Below are 21,914 nucleotides of genomic sequence, written 5' to 3'. Positions count from 1 at the left end.
CGGAGGCAGACGGCTGCAGGCCCAGTGCCTTTATATTGGTCACTGAACTCCAAGGTGAACTGCAATATCCTTTATAATGTAAATTAAGGACGCATTTTATCCCATATAATAGATAGGCGGGCTTTTTGATACCCTCCTTAACTGGCATGTGACACCATGGCATGCCATGTGTGACATCTTCCATCATTTTTGCCTTTTTAGCCAACAGCACTTTGGATCCTGGGATTCTCAATGCTAAAATTAAAAATAACATGCCCCAGAATTCAACCTGCTGGATGCTAAAAAGGCGGGACCTGCTTTATTCCAAAAACTGGAGACCCCTAAATGACGTCCATTGTGCCAGTCCATCTAGAAAAACACATATTTTTCTTTCCACTAGTGAAAGGCAGCGGCGTAGCGTAGTCAATAATTTCTAGTCCAGTTCCTTCCCAGAGCAATATATGGCAGAGAGGCCCAGAAGAGTAGGCTAATAAAAGCCCATATCTAACATTGGCAGACCAAGCTTAGGCTGGGAAGCAAGAGTAGGACTTTTTGTAACCCAGACTGCATCTGCATGAAATTCGCACCCCTTTATGACACTCTGACTTCAGACTCATCGTCAGAAATGTCACTCGTGTCCCCTCATGAACACTCACCCACCACTGGAACTCACCCAGACACCTCGAAGCAACTCTGTTCACACAAAAGAGCCAAATGTTGCATGAGAAGCCTACAGAAATGCAAAATATATTTTAAAAAACAAATACTCTTAGAGCTTGGAAGATGAAATTAAAATGTAAGTAAACAGACACTGCATTGCTGTTATGGATTACCTCAAGTCCTTCTACTGTTCCTGTTGGGGATTCGAGTATTGTATTTCCATGCAAAGGACATGAGCTTAGGACATGATAGGGACCCATTACAAAGTTTTTAATTACTGCCACATCTGAGACCTGGCAAGAGCCAACTCACTAAAAACCCTGCAGGCGGCATACTGATGTGGAGTGCGTGTTTGGCAGGGGCCCAATCAGATCCATGCCCGACTCTAGCTGCGCATCACAAGCATCTCCGTAGGCCACGCTGCAATTCAAGGCCCAGTCTTTTAGTTGTGTGAGCTATTGAAATCTCAAGTCAGATGCCTGGCTCTGACTCATCTTGAGGTCGTGTTGGACCCTTGAGCCCAAACCAAGCTGAGCTTCCATGTGGCATTTACCTGCCTCCAGCTTCGAACCTCATGTCCCAATAATTAATGACAAAGCAGTGACCTTTATGTAAACTTTATTAGAGAAGGAGATACCCATGTATTAGCTGCATTGTATAAAGTGAAACCAGAAAATCTGGGTGAATCCCAGCTTCCCCACTTTAAAACAATTGTGTGATTCTAGCCAAATATTTTATTTCATCGATATTCTTTTTTTTCAATATTACAAATGAGAGTGCCTTCAAATGCTTGAGTTCAGGAAGTGCGATGTACAAAAACCTCATATGTTTAACAGACTACAATGTTGCTCCATTTATAATGATGTAGGCCACATATAGGGTACGCAACAACTGACTTGCTTCTGATTCCTGTAGCAGCATTGTTGTCAGGGTGGGAGGTTTTATAACTATTATTTTTATAAATGCCTTTCAGTGCATTGATAGGATTTAAAGTACTAAGCTGCAATGCAGCCACTTGTTAAAGGCACAGGGCTTGATTTAGATCTAGGCGGACGGGTCACTCCGCCACAACTGTGACTAATATCCCGCCTGCTGGAATTTAAAATCCCAGTATAACCTATGGGATTTACATCATTGCTGTGATGGAGTAACCAGTCCACCGAGATCTAAATCAGGCCCATTCTCTTTTTTTAAAGTGACTTTATCGTATCTTTTACATGATGTTTGTTGTGTGATTTACATGTCAAATACTTTCATGTCTCTGCTCGTTCTCGGGCTTGTAGAGCCAGGCTCGGATCTGGCTCCATGCTCCCTGTTAATATGTTGGCTAGCCTACGTCTACTGAGTCAGCAGCAACAACAACTTGATATCCCTATTGCTGCAGAGCACATCCGGCTTCCACTGACAGCCACTAAGTACTTATTAGGGGGGTCTCACAGCCCATACACCACCCCCTCCCCCCCAAAGCTACGTCTGTGATGAAATGTAAAGAAATCAAACCAGTTCCTCTACATGCTTGTGAAAGAAATGGTTTTCATTCCTTAGACAGACAGGCATAGCTCACTCCTGCAGCCTGCCTAAGAGTACTTACATTTGGAAATTAAGGAAAGTGTAACGCGGCCCCTGTAAAGAGACAGTTTAATTTAGAAGCTGCTTCTACACACAGACAGGGCTTGGGCCCTATGCACCAACTTCCTTCACAGTGAGGGGAGGCCTCCATGGACCTCAAGCCAGAGGCGCAACTAGAGCCAAATTTCGGGGGGGGTTAAGAACATTTTTTGGGTGGGGGGCTGAATCTTTAAGCAATAGGCAGAGTGGAGCTGCAGGGGCTCTTAGAAGTGGTGAAACAACAGCAAGGCCTCATTAACATGCAAATGGTATTTTAAAGACCTGTGAAGTGCTCGGGTGCGGCTGTGTGTGTACCCGGGAAGCTGTCTCATCCCGGGCGCCACACACGACGGGGGGGTTTAAGCCCTGTGTGTCCAATGGGTGTTGCACGCCTGCCTCAAGCACTCCTTTATCACAAGTAGCTTGCAGTAGCTTATTTTCAGTCCAGGTGTTCATAGTTTTATTACAGGCATATTCTGATGTGAAAACTAAGGGTGGGCGGAGTTGGCCGAGGTCCACTTTGCAGAATTCCTTGGAGTTGGCTAAAAACTCTGTGGAATTCTGCCCCGCTCTGCCCCCTGCTGCCACCCATCCGTGCCCTGCCCTGGCTGTCCTCCTAGCTGTCTCCTCTTTCCACTCCAGGTTCGTCCGACTCCCCAGGCAAAACAATACACCTATGCTCAACGTCACTCTTAGGAGGACAGTCCTCCCAAGAATGACGTAGAGCGTCTGGGGAGTCGGACGAGCCTGGAGTGGAGAGGACTGGAGACAGCCAGGAGGAGGAGGACAGCCCGGGCTGGGCACGGATGCACCGCCGTGACCTGGTAAGCCAGAAAGTGGGGTGAGTGGCAGGGCAAACTCCACTACGCCGCGGGGTCAGAGTTTTTTGCTAAACTCTGCGTTCCCAGCAGAGCGCAGAGTTGGCAAAACTCTGCATACTCCGCTGCAGGGCCGGACTGGGAACCAAAACCGGCCCTGGCAAAGTGCTCGGCCACCCCCCCCCCCCCACCAGAGGGTTGGGGGTGCCGCCGAGCTCTTTGTCAGGGCTGGTTTTTCTGCCAATTTTTTAACAGGGCCGATTTTGTAGCTAAGCTGCAATAACAACCCTGTAACAAAAACCGCCCCCAGGGGCCCAAAACCGGCCCCCACCCGTGCGGCGCACCGGGGGATTGCCCGGTGCCCGCTACGGCCTGCGTATCGGAGTATTGTGCCGGGTTTATCTTGCTTGTAATATGAAAATACAACGCAGTGAAATATGGGGGGGTGATTGTAGTCTCCCACTTGTTAGTCTACACTACTTCTATAAAGCTCATAATTAGGCTTTGTATGAAGCAGGGCCTTCTGACTACCAACAATGTGTTGCACAGTTTGCTAACTTCTGTTTCTCTGCCACACAGGGCCAAGTGAACAAAGGCATTTCTGATTATGTGATTACATCACATACTGATAAATGCCTTTTTGAAATGTCCCAAAACATGTCAAGTGGAAATATTCGAGGAATATTCATATACAATTACTACAAACAGAAAGCACTGTGCATCTCTGCACTTTACCATATACCAGTGATACTCAAAGTACGGCCTCCTGACCTTTTGAGGCTGGCCCTCTGGTGTACAGCTGTTTACTAGAGAGATATTAATAATAATTTTGTTTTTTTAATAAACAGGAAGGCATTTATTTAAAGGTTAATTGGTGTTCAAGAAAGGAAATAACTAGTGAGTCCTGCACCACTTAACTTTAGGAGCACCTTCATTTTTAAAGCCATCTTGAAGCAAAAGTGTAAAAATATGATAAAGTCTCTTCAATATGTAAAAAGTGTATTTAATTAACTTTCAGGAGCCTTTCACTTTAGTACATTAGATAATATCAGTGCATTGAGAAGTATTATTTTTAAAGTGATAGTTTTCAATCTTGAATTTAGAAACATTCGTTCTTCCCTTCACCCTGATAGCAACGCCAATAGTGATCTAAAGAGGTAAGTTAGTTGTTATGTGCACTATTTAGGGGGCCTGGGTTCCTAATGTACAAGTAAAACATTATAGTTTATTAAAACAAACACAGGAGAAGGTTTTGTACAGAGCACATCCTGAAGTCATTTATTGCGAGCCCTGGTATATGTGATAATGAAGACAAAAGAGGGAAAGTGATGTAAAACTATTTCCTAGCATCACACAATTTGGTAAAGTGGGGAAGTCGGGATTAATCCCAGGTTTTCTGGTTTCAAATTGTGCAACTCAGCAACCAGAAGAATATGTTTTGCTTCCCCTACACCCACCTTACGGCCAATGCACACCTCTACCCCTGGACCGACCGCACTCTGCTGGCATCAATGTGGCCCTCGGTCACATCCAGCCGCGGTGCGTCCATTGGGGCGTAGGGGCGTAGCCCCACCAGCCAGCCCTGCTTGGACCCGCGGCTGCAGTGCTCACGTAACTAGCAGTGACGCAGCGCTGTCAGTTTTCCTTTCCTTACAATAGCGTGGGACCGGCCGATGAAGGGGGTGGGGCCGGGGGCGAGCACTCCGTTTGAGTGACAGTGCACACTGAAGGCCAGCGGCGCGTAGGCGCATACTCGAGTTTGGATTATGACCCTGCCAAACATGCGCACTGTCAGCCAGTCAGCCAGTGGCTAGGAGAGCGAGGGAGGGGGACCCGAGAGGCCGAGGGTTGCTTCATGCAGCAGCCCCCGGTCTCTCCTATGGGCGAGCCCTGTCTGTGCCCACGGTGCTGTGGCCAATTCAGGCGCTGCTAATGTTGCAGCGTCTCTGGATTGGCTGAGAGACACCGCGCAGCCTGCAAACCAGGCATTGGGTGCCACGCAGGGTATGGCCAATCACTGTGGCTTATGCGAACAGTGATTGGCCATCATCGTTAGCAGGTGCGCACTGGCAGTCCGTCGTCACCGCGCCACACACACCTCGCGTGGCGGTGTACTTAAAGGAATCAAACCGGACAACGGATTTCAGCCTCAACGGACTGTGGACGGAGGGAAATTGTGTACACGTGGTCATCCTACGACACGTGTGGCCTGAGGTTTTTCCTGAGGGCGGCCCTTGTACAGGTTGAACCGTAAGACGTGTTGCGTTGTTTTTCATCCATGACTGTCCAAACTAGTGATACCTGTTTTCTTAGCTATGTAATGGTCACAATAATGTATGCCTACAACCCTGCCTGGCATTTCTAAGAGTTCAAACTACAGAGCGCCGCGCGCTTCTTACCTTCCCCGCTGTCTGCCGCAGAGCACAGGCTGCAGAGCAGCGCCAGGAGGAGCGCCGGGGCTTTCATCACCAGTGTACCTGAGGCTTGTCAGTGCAGGAAGCAGGTTCAATGACGTGTTGAGTGTGGTGCGCGAGCCCTCTCGGCTGACTTTTTATAAGGGCTCGGACGGCCCTGCTAGATGTCAAGGTGAGCTCCTCCTCCAGTAGCGGCAATTTCCTCCCCCGCGGCGAGGCCTCCAGCCCCCCCACGGCCGGTGTCCGGTGTGAACATCTCTCAAGGAGCAGCACATCGAGTGTCGCTCGCATTCCTTTCACTTCCGATAAGCTCGTATAAATAAATCTATCAGGGCGCTGTCACCTCGTGCCCTGTCAGCCTTGTACTGTACTTGCCAGCGCCGGGAGAGATCTCTGTCACCTTCATGGTTCAAAGACCGAAATACGACATCTCAGGCGTCTCGCCTGAGACAGCACCATTAGGAACTTATCTGGGCTCCCAAGACCCTGGGTGACTTTTGTACTACTACTAATAAAAGCTGGCTCCCTCCTTGGAGTTACGTAAATGTTTGTTTCTACATCGTTTGCGTCTCCACTTTGCTGTCACACAGCTTCAAGCGCTTCGTAGCGCTGTGAATTAAACATGATACTACTAGCCTGCTCGGTTTATACTTTATAAGGGGTAGGTGGTCGCTATAAGCTTCCAAACCTTATGGCTGACTGGAATCTAAATTCTCAGAATGGCTCAGCGAGTTAAACTCTAGCTGCTGTAGGAGATGAGTTCGAACACTGTGAAAACCAACTCAGCCTTCCATCCTTCTGAGGTCGATATTTGGGTGTCATGAAATAAGATCCGGCACCTAGAAGAGGCAGAACGGTTGCACGACGCGGTATATAAAAATACCTCATTATTTAGACATTCATATTAATATCAACGACTTTTCTGGTAATCAAGTGTGACTGGGGTTGTCTCTACCTAAATAAAATATCATTTGTAAGTGTTAGGAACCGTGCTTGGAAATGGAGGCAGGCTCAGGCAGCTCAGTGAGTCGATGGTCAGGGTGGAACCGCGGTGTCCGTCTGAGTTTCTTTGGACCGCGGGACGGGAGGGGGCGAGCTCCAGAGGGCCCCCTCCAGCACTGTGCAGGGACGAGCCTGAAAGCTCCTGTTTGGGTCCGGTGCGTGGGGGGGCGTCCATGTACTTTGCATACCCCACCCACGTTCGTTACGCCACTGGCGAGAGGGAGACCGGCGGGGGGGGGTCACCCGGATAGGAGGGTCCCCTGTGACCCAGGTGATAGCCGCCCTTCCTTATAATGATTTCATCCTCGGAATGTTTACACTCGCGTTCCTCCGCAGAGGGTGTCTAGTTAGTTAAGATATTTGAAATATCAGAAACTGCCCTGCTCCATATGTTAATAATAACTGTAAACATGCTTTACCAGCGCGGCGCCCGTTTCACGAGCAGCACCGTGCCGGTTTTACTTTCATTCTCGCACATACAGACAGGGCAACAAATAAGGTGACAGTAATGTCCACAGCCCCTGGGTGAACCTTGATGCAAAGCTATGGCCACATGAGACCAGCAATCAAAGGGAGTCGGAGCGCTGACCATGTGACAACCCCTTGCAGTGGTTGCTTTCATTTCAAAACAAAGAGCTGACTGCCCATTGTTATGCCTCAGTAATTGAACAGTTACATTCTTAAATCTTATGCATATTTTTATTCCACACGGGTTAAACTAATTCTGTGAGTCATCTATTTTTAATATGGGGAGTAAAGGCACTTTGAAGTTGCTTTAAAGGAACAGGTTTTGGCTGTGTAATTATTTCTCGTTCAGCTATGCCCTTTGTTCGTATTAATGGTTTTCCGCCCGTGTTTTACGGCAGAATGTTCTTTGTTCGTAGCTCTCTGAAACTTCCATCAGCCCAAAGAATATTTTTTTTTTCCTGGCCCAGTGAAATTTCTTCCAGCCCAGTGATGCGTATGCCCAGCCCATTGACGTGTATTAATCAGAGTCCAAAATATTTATTATTCTCAACCCAGTGAAGTTTATGTCCCTCCAAGCAACATTATTCACAACCCAGTGGAGCATTTATTTTTATTCCATGCCAGGTGTCGCCGATCCAGTGACTTGTGTCTCTGGGCTAACTAACCGTGTCTATCGACATGTGTTTCCGGTTCAACAACTTGTCTCCCCCATGGCGCATCTATTCGAGGTCCAAGGATGTTTATTCTTGGCCCGGCGAATCTGTTTATGATTTTATTCTTGGTCCGCTGACGTGGGTCTTTTGGTGACATCTAGTTCCTCTGTGATAGCGCGCCTAGAGTGTTGCAATTCCGTTTAATTTATTCCTGGCTCAGTGACATTTAATGTTTACTCTGGACCTTGTAAACTTTCTCCTGGCTTGGAGAATTTGTCATATGCTAGCACATGTATTCTCTTCCCAGAGCTGTTAATTACAATCCAGTGATATTTATTACTAGCACAGTTAGGGGCATATTTACAAGGGAATGTCGGAGCGTGGCGTTAAGCACAACATGCTAATACCACGCTCCGCCACCTGCGGAACGAGCCTGGCAACCATTACACTGCTGTGCAACTTCTTCTACTCTTAGAGCTGAGATTTCCATGAGTCTTATAGTCTGAATTCAGCACCTGAGCATAATAGGACAGAATGTATGAAGCTCTGTGGTAATACTGAATAAGCAGCTACCTATGTTATGCCATCTATTAATGTAATAACTGCATTTTCACAATTGCTTTATTAACCTTCCTGCTTTCTCAAATTTGCTTGAAAATGCACGATTTTTCTTCTTTTTTTTTTTAAAAAAAACCCCATTTGGGGTTCGGGCTCGCTCGCTGCGCTCGCTCGCTATGGTGCTGTATGCTAATTCGTTTGCGCCCCACCACTTTAAAATCTCACCCACCGCCCCTGGTCACATCACACAGCACACCTTTTGGCCCCTAGAAAAATGTTTGCGAGTATCCACTCCTCATAGGGAATTGGGCAATTTGTAGCCGATTTATAAAGACATTTACGAAGACGTGAAGTAGTACTACAGAAGTACTGTTACAAATATTCTTATGGATTGGCCACATGAAGCTTCTGCTGTAGGGTAGGAACGGACCTATATGTTTAGTACACTTCCAGTGCCCTTGGTATAATGTGATATCGCATAATCACAATTGTAGCGTTCGCAGGTGGCTCTGTCCCCAGTTTGGATATGACAGATCCCAGATACTTTATCTGCTGCTGCCACCTGCAGGCAGTTGAAGGTAAACGGTTCTGTAGGCATGGAAGTGATATTTCAGATGAGCCTTGGAAAAGATCATCATGTTTTAGCTCTTGGGGGTCTTCATACTTGCTAGCTTGTGGCCAAAAAAAGGTTAAAATTAACCAAGAAGCAGTTTCATATTAGAAATGAGCAGGCTGCATTTATGCCGGCCTGGATGTATTTTAACCTGATCATGTTTGATCACCAAATTTGTGCTTTCTCTACTTTCCTTTCTTGCTCTGCCCCCTGCCCAGATTTGCGCTCCATCATTACTGATATCCACTCCTGGGAGCCTCCACGTGTCAATAGTGCCTTTGACAGGAGCTCTCTGAATCTGCCCCAGTTTGTGCAGCTGATGGAAACATTCCTGGCGGAAGAGACCTCCCTGCCAGTGGTAGAGCAGTTGGTTGCCTTCATTCGGAATGGGTACATGGAGACTGAGGAGGAGAAATTCCAGCGGATGGAAAAGGTAAGAGTACCTCCCTGTCAGCAACGTCGATTCACCAAAATACTAGGTGTACGGAAGTGACATCACATGCCATTTTACCCCCAATGAAATCACAGGAATTGATGTCAAATGACGATTGACCCATTGTCACCATCCTTTCAGCTGTTTCTCAGCTGTTAGTCATTTTGCATTATCTCTCTCTCATCTGTATTTCTCACCTGTTGCTGTCTCTTTCTCACCCTCCTGTCTCCGCCTGTGTCTCAACTGTTTTTCTTTCTGATCTCCTTATAATATCTCACTTATCTTCCCCTCTCAGCTGGACTATTTCTTTTTCACCTCTTTCACTTATCTCCCCCTCTCACCTGTCTTATCTTAATATCACTTGCATATTTCTTATCTTTCCTTTTCCACACCTCTCCCTCAGCTTTTATTTTCGAACCTGTCTTCTTATAACCACTTTCTCTCTCTTTTTAAACTGTATTACTGCTCTGTCTCCCATTCAGCTCTGTCACATTATCACCTCTCTAACTTCCTTTCTTTCAGCTGCTATCTTCTTACTTGTCCACCTCATAGCTGTTTTTTTAACGTATCTATTTATTGCACTTTTCTCACAGCTTCCTTCCCATCTCTCTGAGCTGTCTCTTTTATTAGCTCTAGCACCTCTTTCATCTGATAGTAACTTCTAGCCGCAGATTCCTTACATTTGAATTTCTCAGGTGACAGACTGGATCCGGAAGATTTTTCGTGAGCAGTATCCCTGCGCACCGGTAGATGGCGACGTTTGGCTATGCGTGCTTCAACAGTGTTGTCAGTGCCAGAAATAACGTCCGCAGCACCTATATAGGTACCACCCAGGCACGCTGACATTAGTTATTTTCTTTCTGCGCCAGCCAACGCTGATTCGTAGAAGAGCTACCTCATCAGTCACAGTTTGACGGGGGTTTTATCAACTTTTTGTTGACTCTGAGGTTTTTTCCTCCTGGTGTGGCAGGGATGTCCTCCAGTAAAGCCAGCTTCAAGTCTTGTGGAGCCTGTCATCAACTGATGTAGGTGACGGATTTGCATCTTGAAGCCTGTGGTGTCTCAAGCGCATCCACGACCCAAAGTCATCATCTGAGTGCTACACCATGTATCCTGGGGTCTTGCAGGAGTGGTCCCTCTAGCTCATGGTGGCTTGGTGGGCGACACTGCAACACTTGAGGTCCCAGTTTAGGGGAAGGTCCCGGGAGCGGTCGTGGAGTCTGAGCTCGTCGCCCACTCTAAATTCTAGGGGCATTCAGGTAAGTCTTGACATTAGAAGAAAAAGAAGTTTAAGAGGTCTTCGACTTCTCCTTGCCCAACAAGACAAGGGAGTGTTAACATGTGGGCCTGGCTCCACGGTAGAACCTGAATCTGTGCAGACTCCACGCCTCCCTGACTTTCCGGGAGTTGGAGCGACCCCCGCCCCACTAAAGGAGTTTTATGAGGCGATGCGCCTCATATTTGGGTGGGTCGACCCAACCTGCATGCCTTCGGGCCCTGCATGGTCATGAGAGGCCCCATCTGGTTCCGCACCAGCGGCTCCAGCCCAGCTCCGGTCAGGCCCCAAGGATCCGTTCCTGGATCTGGACTGGCACCAGTTGTATCATCTTGACCTTCCCTAACGCCAGTCCTGCTGTTGGAGCTCCTAAAAGCACCGGCCCTCACCGGCAGTGCCATCCCAATTCTGATTCCAGACTTGGATACGGAGCCGAAGGGGAGTCTTACCCAGCACCAACAGGATCCTTGCCTCCTAGATTGGAGCCTGAGTCTTATTTCCTTGGGTAAGGCCTTGAGGAGGAATGGGAGGGGTTGCTGGACCCCGAGGCATACCAGCCATATGAAGAACACCCTAACATGGACTGGTGTGATAAATTGGGTGGAGCCAGAGAACTGGATACTTCTCCAGATACTGGTATGCTTTCCCCCAACTGTGGATACAGCTGAGGAAGCTTCGTATTGCATGGTTGTGTGGAGGGTGGCTGAGGTCCTTTCCCTTCAGCTGCCATCCGTGGAAGTCAAGACTAACGTCTTGACAAAGGTGCTGTAACTTGGAGTACTCCCCTCGTAACTACTACTCTCGTTCAATGATGCCCTCATTGACTTCCTTTTGGGGACTTGTTCCAAAACTCACACAGGTTCTCCTATGAATAGGACGATCACCTGCTGCCATTGCCCCACCTCAGGGGACCCACACATCCTCCCCCAACAACCTATCCAGGAGAACTTGATGGCCCAAGCCTCCAAATCCCAAGGCACATTCCCTACTGCTCCCCCGGCTAGGGAATCCAAGAGGCTGGACTCTTCCATCAGGCTGGCATTGTGGTCTGTGAACACCACATGCCTTTTGGGCCATTATTCCCATGCTCTGTGGGACACGGTTGCGCCAGTGCCTCCAACAGTTCTGGTGGAGGCCCAGGCCATACTCTCAGGCCAATGGGAGAGATGCATCGCAGTCCACTATCCTTTGACTCTCTTGTTGGAGCAGTTTCATTGATGGTGGCCTTAGGCACCATGCCTGATTGAGGATGAATGGCTTTTTGGGGCGTGTCCAATTCTCTCTTATGGACATGCCCTTTGATGGAACCTGTCTCTTTGGAGACAAGGCGGATTCTGCACTGCAGCGCTTTAAGGACAGTCGGGCTACTGCCAGGTCATGGACGTTAATTATGGCCCCAGGTCACCCTCTATCTGCCTTTCCCTCCTTTCGTGGCTACAGAAGGGGCTTCTAGTCACACTAATTCCCTACCAGCCACCAAGCTGTGCATGCTCCCAAGCCTCTGCGTGGCAAATGCCACCGAGCCCACAAGCCTAGTGGGTCAGGCAGCCAGTGGTCTGGTCAGTCTACCATCCCCCAGTAGCTGCAGCCCTCCTAATCTCCCCACGACCAGAATGGGCATCCAGTTGGCGACAATATTCACCATCACCTGCTCCACTGGTAGGCCCTAACTATGGACAGATGGGTTTTGCAACTCCTCTGAAGGGGCTACTGCCTCCCCTTTGTGACAACCCCGGCCTCCATGCCACCATCTCATGACCAGCTAATGGAGGATCATCTATATCTTCTCCACAAGGAAGTCATGACTCTCTTGGACAAGGGAGCCATAGAGAGGGTGCCATAGAGAGGGTGCCAGTGGCAGAAGTAGACTGTGGTTGTTATTCCTGCTACTTTCTGGTCCCTAAAAAAGGACAGAGGCCTTCGTCCTATCCTAGACCTGCGGCACCTTGTATAATTCCTCAAGAATGAGTAATTCAAAATGCTTATGTTAGCTCAGGTTCTGTCTGCCCTGGACCCAGGACACTTGCAGGACACCTATTTCCACATTCCCGAACTGCCTTCCCACCAGCGTTACCTGCGGATCATGGGGGGCCACAAGCACTTTCAGTTCAGTGTGCTCTCTTTTGGCCTTACCATTTTATTTTTCACCAAGGAGCTGGCGGTGGCTGCAGCTCATCTGTGGATATCAGGGGTGCCAGTCTTCCCCTATCCCAACAACTGGCTGTTGAAGGTGGGCTCGCCCAGGCTGTCGTCTCCCACCTCCAGACTACAGCGAACCTTCTGCATTCACTGGGGATCACTATCAACATGCCAATGTCACACCTGACTTCCTATCAGACACTCCATTTCATTGGAGCTGTTCTGGAAACAGTGTGGTGTAGAGAGGCAAATACAGGATATTCAGGCTATGATTCCGATGTTTCAGCATCTGTCCTGGATTTTGAGGGAGGCAGACCCTGAGGCTGTTGGGAATCATTGCCTCCTGCATCCAGCTTGTAACTCATGCCTGACGGCATATGCGGGTACTGAAGTTTTAATGGGCACAGCAGGTACTCACTTTGTAATGGGCACAGCATCAGGAGAACCTTTCTGACATGGTCCAGATCTCGAAGTGAACTATGAAAGATCTGCAGTGGTGGCTCACAAACTACAATTGGGTCAGAAGCAGACTGTTCTCCCTTCCCCAACCAGATCTCACAGTAGTGACAGATGGGTCACTTCTGGGATGGGGTGGCCATGTGGAAGAGGTGGAGATCAGAGGACTCTGATCTTTGGCGGAATCAACCTGCTGGATCTCCTTGCAATACAACTGGGATTGAAGGCCTTTCTACCCTTCATTAAGGGAAGGCTAGTGCGCGTGTTCATGGACAACACCGCTGCCATGTGGTATTGCAACAAACAGGGCAGGGTGGGTTAGTGGATGGTTTGTCATGACTGGACCAGTAGGGCATATCCCTGGTGGTTCAATACCTGGTGAGCTCTCTAAATGCCAAAGGGGACAAACTCAACCGTCGATGCCTAGTGGATCACAAATGGTGTCTCCAACCAGATGTGGCTCAAAGTCTCTATCAACAGTGGGGAGAGCCTTGGTTAGATCTGTTGCCTCCGCTAAGAAAGCGCAATGTTAGCAGTTTTGCACGTTGGAGTTTCCAAGGTGGCTCTCGCTCGGAGACACTTTTCATCTCGAGTGGAGCACAGGCCTCCTATATGCCTTTCTACCCATACCATTCTTGCCCAGAGTTCTCAACAATATCAAGAATCACCAGGGCCAAGTTATCCCTGTGGCTGCGGCTGGGCACAAAGAGTCTGGCACCATGAGCTACTGAGCATGTGTATCAATTCTCCGACCAGGCTGCTTCTTTGGGAGGATCGTCTGTCACAGCAGCAGGGGAGGGTCCTCCACCCGAACTTGTCCAGTCTCAGAGTGGAGATTGAGCAGTGGCAGTTGACAACCTTCAGCCTTTCTCCCAAAGTCTGTGATGTCATCTTGGCAGAGAGGCATCCCACCACCAAGACGGTATATGCCTCCAGTTGGAAAAAAATAGTGGCTTGCTATGCAGAAAAATACATTGACCCCCTTTCTGGCCCCCTTCTGAAGTTTTATTATTGGTTCTTTTCCTTGACCAGCAGGACTCTGCTCTGGGCACTCTTAAGGGATATGTATCTGCTCTTTCTGCCTTTTTTGCGGCTGCCTTCTTTCTTCAAATCCCCTATTGTACATAGTTTTCTAAACAGTCTTGTTCCATCTCTTCCCTGTGGAGCTGTGGCTGGAGGCAGTGCACTTTTCTCATAGTGCCTGTCAGTGAGTCAAAAAAGGTGTTCAAAATACATGATCATCCAATCCTTGGTCTGTCTGCAGAACGCAGTCATGTATTCCAGTTGCAATTGTGCTCCTGTGTAAATATGTGTGAAGAAGGTGCACAGTTGTCAAAATATTGACAAAGCAAAAGAAAAATAAACTGCAGTGCTCACAGGTGAGTGGGTGTATTGTATGTTTGGGCTTTGGTGAAATGTGAAGGAGTTGCGAAAAACTGCATTCAGGAGAGAGTGAAAAGAGGGTACTGAAGAGGAAAAATATAAGGTGTAATATTTGCAAATGGAGGAGATGAGGAACAGAAAAGGGCATACATGTCTAGCATAGTTTGAACTGGAGTGATTGAGACACTCTGAAGACCACTAACCCTTCCACAGGTCTCAGTAATGTTTAATTCACAGTCGCAATATTCACCATTCACCATTCATCATGTCTCAGTGGGACCTTAATCTAGTATTAACTTCTTGATGTGTGCTCCTTTCAAGAGTCTCCATAATTGTCGCCTCAAGCATCTGACGATTAAAACAGCCTTCCTTGTGGCTATTACATCTGCCATAGAGTAAGTGAGCTGCTGGCCTTGTCATTTACACCTCCTTACTTTTCAGTTTATCCTGACAAAATGGTGCTTTGCACAAGGGCATGCTTTCTACCGAAATAGGTTAGCCCTTTTCACGTAGGCCAGTCTATCGCACTGCCTATGATTTATGCTCCTCCACATCCTTCTGAAGAAGAGGAGAGACTCCACCATCTGGACCCAAAAAGAGTGTTGTCGTTCTACCTTGACCTTCTCACAAGAGTTCTGGGTGGACGACCAACTCTTCGTGGGGTATGTTGGTGCGAAGAAAGGCTGGGCTGTGCAGAAGTAGACGATCTCAATTAAAATCTGCTCCGCATTGGCCAAGAAGCAACCTCCAGAAGGTTTGCGAGCTCATTCCACCAGAGTTAAAACTGTGAACACTGCATTAGCTCTTAAGAGTTCGGGTCTTGGACATCTGCCAGGCAGCAAAGTAGGCTTCCTTGCACTCGTTCACCAAACATTACTGTCTGGACATTCTGATGGATACATCTGCCAGTGGATTCCTCACCTTGTGAATATCTCCTGCGCCAGCATTCCACTGAATTTTTCCTAGCTCTCCACGCCGACGTGGATGTTATAATACCACGGCTACGCAAGCGACTCCGTATGACGTCATCGGAGCCATAAGAGAGCCACATCGTCGTGATGACGTCAGTTCCCTTTTTTCCGCAACGTCGATGCGTAACGGTTTTCTAGCACTCTCCTTGATTGTAGAGTTACTTTGTAGTCATCTTGTGGGTTACTGTTTCTAAAGTACTTATGTCTTCATCGAGGAAGTCAGGATTTAAGCCGTGTAGGGAATGTGGGGGTCACATGTCTATCACTGACCCCCATGAAGATTGCTTATGGTGTCTGTCATTGGATCACGACGTGGAAGACTGTTCCTGTTGCAGGAAAATGAACCCCAAGGCTCTAAAGGAACAGGAAGCGAAGCTATTCTTGGCCAAGGCGAAGAAGGAAGGTAGAGGTCGAAAGCGAGACAAGTCGAAGCCGGAGTTGTCGACTTCGCACTCGTCGAAGTCGAGAAGACACAAGAAAAAGAGGAAGCATGAGTCTCGGCGCCGGTCGACGAAGAGTAGGGCTTCAAGGTCGCCTTCACCTCGACGTCACAGTAAGGATTTGGTCTCTCCTTCGCCTTTTCCTTCTCCTCGTATCTCTCCGGAGAAGTCTCCTTTGCCAAAGGTAACTCCGGCGCAGTCTCCGGCGCCGAGGGATTCACCAGCTTCCGACGCCGAGCCGGATCAGGTTGCTGAACTTTCTCCTGTGCCTGAAGGTGAACCAGTGGGTCCAGTAGAGGATCCGTCGGCTCCGGCTCCAATTACTCCTCAGCTGGATACAGGTTCGAATCCGTACCCGCAGTTCCCGACTCCAGGGGCGGATCCGTCGCATTTTTTAAATGCAATGTATGGAGTTTTTGAAAGAGCAGCCTTCCCATCCGGTGCACCTTCAGGTCCCGTGGGTCCAATGGCTTTCAGTTTGGGCGTGACTCATCACTATGCTCAGGCACCATTTATGCCATTCATGCCGATGGCCCCGTCATGGCAGTTCCCAGCGCCGTCTGGAGAGCCTGCCTCCCTGCCTCGTCTGGATCGTGTGCCTTCGTCGGAGCCTCCCTCGACGCAGGCGCCGGCTTCAGCTGCGCCGCGTGTGACGCCGCTGACTCCATCGGCGCAGCTGACGGTGCCGCCGACGCCGTGTCCACAGATTCGTTCTCGAAGAGAGGCTCGGAGACTAATAGAAGAGGAGCAATATCGTGCAGAGGAAGTGGAGGAAGGTGAATTGGACGACTCAATGGATGAGTTTGCAGGTATTCAGGAGGCAAGCAGATTGGACACCACTCCTGAGTGGGAACTCTCTTCTTCGAGGTCTTCTCCACCTCAAGAGCTGGCTCCTTACCATTTGGTAATAAATAAGGCTGCGGAGCTTTTAGACTTACAGTTGCCTTCTGCTGAATATAAGCCGAACTTATTGACCGAGGTTCTTCATTCGTCTTCTTCAATTGTCGAGCCTCTGTTGCCTTTTAATGAGGCCATCTTGGATCCTATTATGGATGTTTGGCGCAAGCCTTTTTCTTCGCCTGCTGTTTCGAGAGCTGTGGCAAGGAGATATAGAGTAGATCCAGGGGATCCGAGCTTCCTTTCTTCTCACCCATCTCCAGAGTGTTTGGTAGTGCAAGCATCCTGCTACAAACAATCTTCGGGGGCTTTTCCACAAGCTCCAGCTGACAGAGACTCAAAGAAAATTGAACAGTCAGCTAAAAAGTTTTTCTCATCAGCTAGCATGGAACTTAAGTCAACTAATGCCACTTGTTTGATGGGCCGCTACATTCATGCTTTAATGTACTCTGTAAAGCAATTGGCCCCCAAATTGCCTGATGAGGAGAAGGGTTGTTTCTTGGAGGTTCTTTCTGACGCTCAGGCTGCAGCTAGGCAGGTAATTCAGTCAGGGCTAGATACAGCTGATTCTGTGGCCAGAGTTATGGGCCACTAGAAGGCAGGCTTGGCTATGCTCTTCTGGTTTTTCACCCGATGTTCAGTCCACTCTGGTGGACTTACCCTTTGATGGGACAAAGCTTTTTGGAGAAAAAGCGGATTCTGCCTTACAGAGGTTCAAAGATAGCAGAGCGACTGCGAAATCTTTAGGATTGCAGACCCATTCGAAGGGTTCTAGCTTCAGAAGGTATAGGGATCTTGGGGGGTCTTCCTTTCGCTCCTTCCGTCAACCTCAACAGCAGCAACAGCAACAAAACCCTCTCTATAAGTTCTATAAAGGAAGACAAAGGGGTCAACATGGTTCTGGCCGCAATCTCTCCTCCTCCTCAGCCTCCTCTGCTCCCAATGATGCTACAGGGAAGCAGCCCTAGATCCCCCATCCTGGATCATGTGGGGCCTGTTGGGGGTCGGTGTCCCACTTTCTGCAAGGTTGGAAATTGGTCACTACGGATCTATGGGTTTTAAACCTTGTGGAGCATGGGTATGCCCTTCCCTTTCAGGAATTTTCTCCCCCTTACCCTCCTTGCCAAGGTTTTTTGCTCAGAGGACCATCTACTTCTTCTGCAGAAGGAGGTTCTTACATTACTTCTAAAAGGTGCAATAGAGGTGGTTCCAGAGAAGGAAAGGGGTCAGGGATGCTACTCCTGGTATTTTCTGATTCCCAAAAAGGACGGCAGTTTGCATCCGATTCTGGACCTCAGAGTCTTGAATTTTTACCTGAAGCAGGAGAAATTCAAGATGCTAACCCTTGCACAGGTTCTTCAGGTGTTGCAACAAGAAGATTAGATGGTGTTGATCGACTTACAGGATGCGTATTTCCACATCCCAATCCTAAAGTCGCACAGGAAGTATCTCCGTTTTACGGTTGGGTTGCAACACTACCAGTTTGCGGTCCTCCCGTTTCGTCTTACTACTGCACCTCGAGTCTTCACCAAGGTGATTGCGGTGGTGGCTGCCCATCTCAAGAGGTTGGGGATTCCGGTTTTCCCCTACCTGTACAACTGGCTTTTGAAAGCAGAGTCGCCAGAGATGGTGCAACATCATCTGCAGGTAACATCTCATCTGTTATTCAACTTGGGTTTTTCAATCAATGTGCCCAAATCTCACCTGGTGCCCTCTCAGCGCATCCTGTTCATAGGGGCGGTACAGGACACTACTGTGTGTCGAACATTTCCTCCTCCACAAAGAATTCTCGACATTCAGGAGATGATCCCTTTATTCCACAATGGAGCGGTTGTTCCAGTTCTGAAGGTCCTTCGCCTGCTCGGTCTGTTCGCCTCCTGCATTCTGTTGGTCAACCATGCACACTGGCACATGAGGGCGCTCCAGTGGTGTCTCCGCAGGCAGTGGTATCAGCACAACGGGGATCTCAGGGAATCAGTCAGGGTCTCCAGAGAAGCTGCAGTGGACTTGTCGTGGTGGAGCGTGGAGGGCAATCTGTCTCAAGGAAAGCCCTTTCATCTTCCTCCAACGGTGGCCACAGTGATAACGGATGCCTCCACCCTGGGGTGGGGTGCTCATCTGGGGTATCTGGAGATCAAGGGTCTTTGGTCTCCAGAGGAAAGATTGTCTCATACCAATCTTCTAGAATTGCGGGCGGTTCGTTTGGCGCTCAAGGCTTTTCTCCCTTCCCTTCGCGGTCAGTCGGTTCAAGTCCTGACGGACAACACTACCGCGATGTGGTATGTCAACAAGCAGGAAGGAGTAGGGTCATACCATCTCTGCAGAGAGGCTTTGCGACTATGATCCTGGGCTCAGGATCATCGGATTTGCTTGATGGTGAATAATCTGGCTGGGGTGCTGAACATACATGCGGACAGTCTCAGTCTGGTGTTTTCCACCGACCACGAGTGGAGGCTTCATCCAGAGGTAGTTCAGCATTTCTTCCGGACGTGGGGGACCCCTTGGGTGGACCTGTTTGCCACTCTCGAGAACGCGCATTGCCCGTCATTCTGCAGTCTCCAGTTTCCGATGCAGGGGGCATTGGGGGACGCGTTTCAGTTGAGTTGGGGCTCACAACTCCTTTACGCGTTTCCTCCCATACCCTTGATTCCTCGGGTTCTGAGGAAGATTCGCCAAGACCAGTCCCAAGTTATATTGATCGCCCCGGATTGGCCAAGAAGGGTGTGGTACACAGATCTACTTCACCTTTCATCGCACCCTCCGCTCCATCTCCCTCTCAGGGCAGACCTCCTCTCGCAGTCGGAGGGGTAGGTTCTACACCCCCACCTCCAGAGCCTGCACCTTCATGCCTGGAGATTGAACGGGCAACCTGAGTTCCTTCTCTCTCCCGCCTGATGTGGTGGATGTTATTTTATCGGCCAGGCGATACTCCACCAAGTCCATTTACTCCTATAGATGGTCTAAGTTTGTAAAATGGTGTGGAGAGAGATCCATTGACCCTTTAAAAGCCCACCGTTCTAATGTGCTTCAGTTTGTTCTTTCCTTGGCTCAGCAAGGCTGTGCTGTGGCCACGGTAAAGGGCTATTTAACAGCCTTATCAGCTTTTCTGTGTCTTCCAGATTATCCGTCGTTATTTAAATCTCCTATTGCTTTAAGATTTATCAAAGGCCTTACTAATAGGTTTCCTCCCTTTGTTATGCCACAGTGGGACCTTAATCTGTTTTAACTTTTCTGATGGGGTCCCCTTTTGAGCCCCTTCATAGCTGTCCTTTGAGGTTGTTTTCCTTTAAAACGGTCTTTCTTGTAGCCATAACCTTGGCAAGAAGGGTGAGTGAGTTTCAAGCTCTTAGTTCAAAACCCCCGTTTTTATCCTTCCATGCTGAAAGGTTGGTCCACAGGAGCAGGGCTGCTTTCATCTGGGGCAGTCCATTACTCTCCCTGTGTTTTATCCTCCCCCTCATCCTTCCAAGGAGGAGGAGAGACTTCACCGCTTGGACCCTAAAGGAGTAGTGAGCTTTTATTTGGACAGAACAAAAGATTTTCGTTTGGAAGATCAGCTCTTCGTGGGCTATATTGGACACTCAAAAGGCAAAGCTGTGCACAAGCGCACTCTGTCCAGGTGGATCATCCTAACCATTAAAATCTGCTACGCCCTTGCTGGTAAGGTTCCTGCTGAGGGTATTAGAGCTCATTCTACTAGAGCTAAATCTTCCACCTCTACTTTGGCCATGGGTGTTCCAGTTGCAGACATTTGTAAGGCCGCGACTTTGGCCTCCCTCCATACTTTCGCAAAGCATTATTGCTTAGACTCTGAGATGAGGAGGGAGGGCCATTTTGTGCGCTCTGTCTTGCAGGGCTTTTTGGTATAGAAAAGGTGGACACCCTCCTCTGGGAGTGGGACTGCTGTGGGAATCTATTCACAAGGTGAGGAATCCACTGGCAGATGTATCCATCAGAAGAACAAGTTACTTACCTACGGTAACGCTTTTTCTGGTGGATACAGTATCTGCTTGTGGATTCCTCACTGACCCACCCACCTCCCCGTTGTCCACCTTTGTATACCTAAAAAGATCCCTTTTTTGGCTGGTTGTTTATTCATTGTATTTTCTATCTAGTACATTATAGGAAATGCTGATGTTTTTAGCTTTCCCTTTTTGACTTTTTGCTGTATATATTGGTTTTAATGTTGTGTACTATGTATACTTGAGTCTGTGTCAGTCCACCTGTTCGCCTCAGAGGCACGGAAAAAATGGGTGGAACTGACGTCATCACGCCGACGTGGCTCTCTTATGGCTCCGGTGACTTCATACGGAGTCGCGAGCGGAGCCGTGGTATTATGACGTCCACGTCGGCGTGGAGAGCTAGGAAATATTCCGTGGAATGCTTGCACAGGGGATATTCACAAGGTGATGAATTCACAGGCAGATACTGTATCCACCTGAAAAAGCGTTACCGAAGGTAAGTAACTTGTTCGTCAGGTCCGAAGGGATGGGCATTTTGCCCGTTTGGTCCTGCAGGACTTCCTTGTTTGAAATCGGTCCACAGACCCACCAGCAGGGATGGTATTGCTTGGGTATCTATTCAACGGTAAGGAATCTGCAGCTAGAAGTCGCTATCAGATGAACAAGTTACTTACTCTCAATAACACCTTATCTGGAAGAAACTACATCTGGCAAAAGATTCCTTACCGACCCACCCATCCTCCCCGCTCTGTACACGGATTTCTAGGGACAGGGTTAATCTCTTTTCAGGGCCTTAGTTTTCAACACCAGTGGTCTGTGTTCTTCTTGGCTCTGTGCTTCTGGTGTGGAAAGTCGTGAAAAGAAACTGACATCAGCGTGCCTGGGTGGCACCTATATAGGTACAGTGGATGTCATTTCCGGTGCAGATGCCACCCCACACAGTGCCGAACAAATTCATCAACGGGCGTGCAGGGGTAATGCTCATGAAAAATTTTCAATCCAGTCTGACGCCTGGAAAATTCAAAGGTAAGGAATCTGCAGTTAGATATAGTCTCTACCAGAAAAGGTGTTACCGAAGGTTAGTAACTTTTTCAAATGTCTCCCCCATTTTCTGCCTCTCCTCTCTAAACAGACTCTTTCTCACCAGTCTCTCATCTTTCACCTGTCTCCACGCTCTCAGCTTA

The 21,914-nt window shown here is 48.6% G+C and overlaps 1 protein-coding gene across 4 annotated transcripts in view; it reads left to right on the top strand.

The window, feature by feature from the left end:
* EFCAB5 (EF-hand calcium binding domain 5) overlaps positions 1-21,914 on the top strand; it is a 592,664-nt gene that overhangs the window by 451,657 nt on the left and 119,093 nt on the right. For all 4 annotated transcript variants that reach the window (XM_085649237.1, XM_085649235.1, XM_085649236.1 and 1 more), the window contains exon 11: positions 8,992-9,206. In XM_085649237.1, the coding sequence (XP_085505363.1) occupies positions 8,992-9,206 (215 nt within the window). The remainder of the gene's footprint in view (positions 1-8,991; positions 9,207-21,914) is intronic.

The sequence above is a fragment of the Triturus cristatus genome, chromosome 3_2 (assembly GCF_964204655.1).
Source record: "Triturus cristatus chromosome 3_2, aTriCri1.1, whole genome shotgun sequence".
NCBI lineage: Eukaryota > Metazoa > Chordata > Amphibia > Caudata > Salamandridae > Triturus > Triturus cristatus.
The sequence above is the reverse complement of the archived record's forward strand: the minus strand, read 5'-3'. Positions and strand labels throughout refer to the sequence as shown.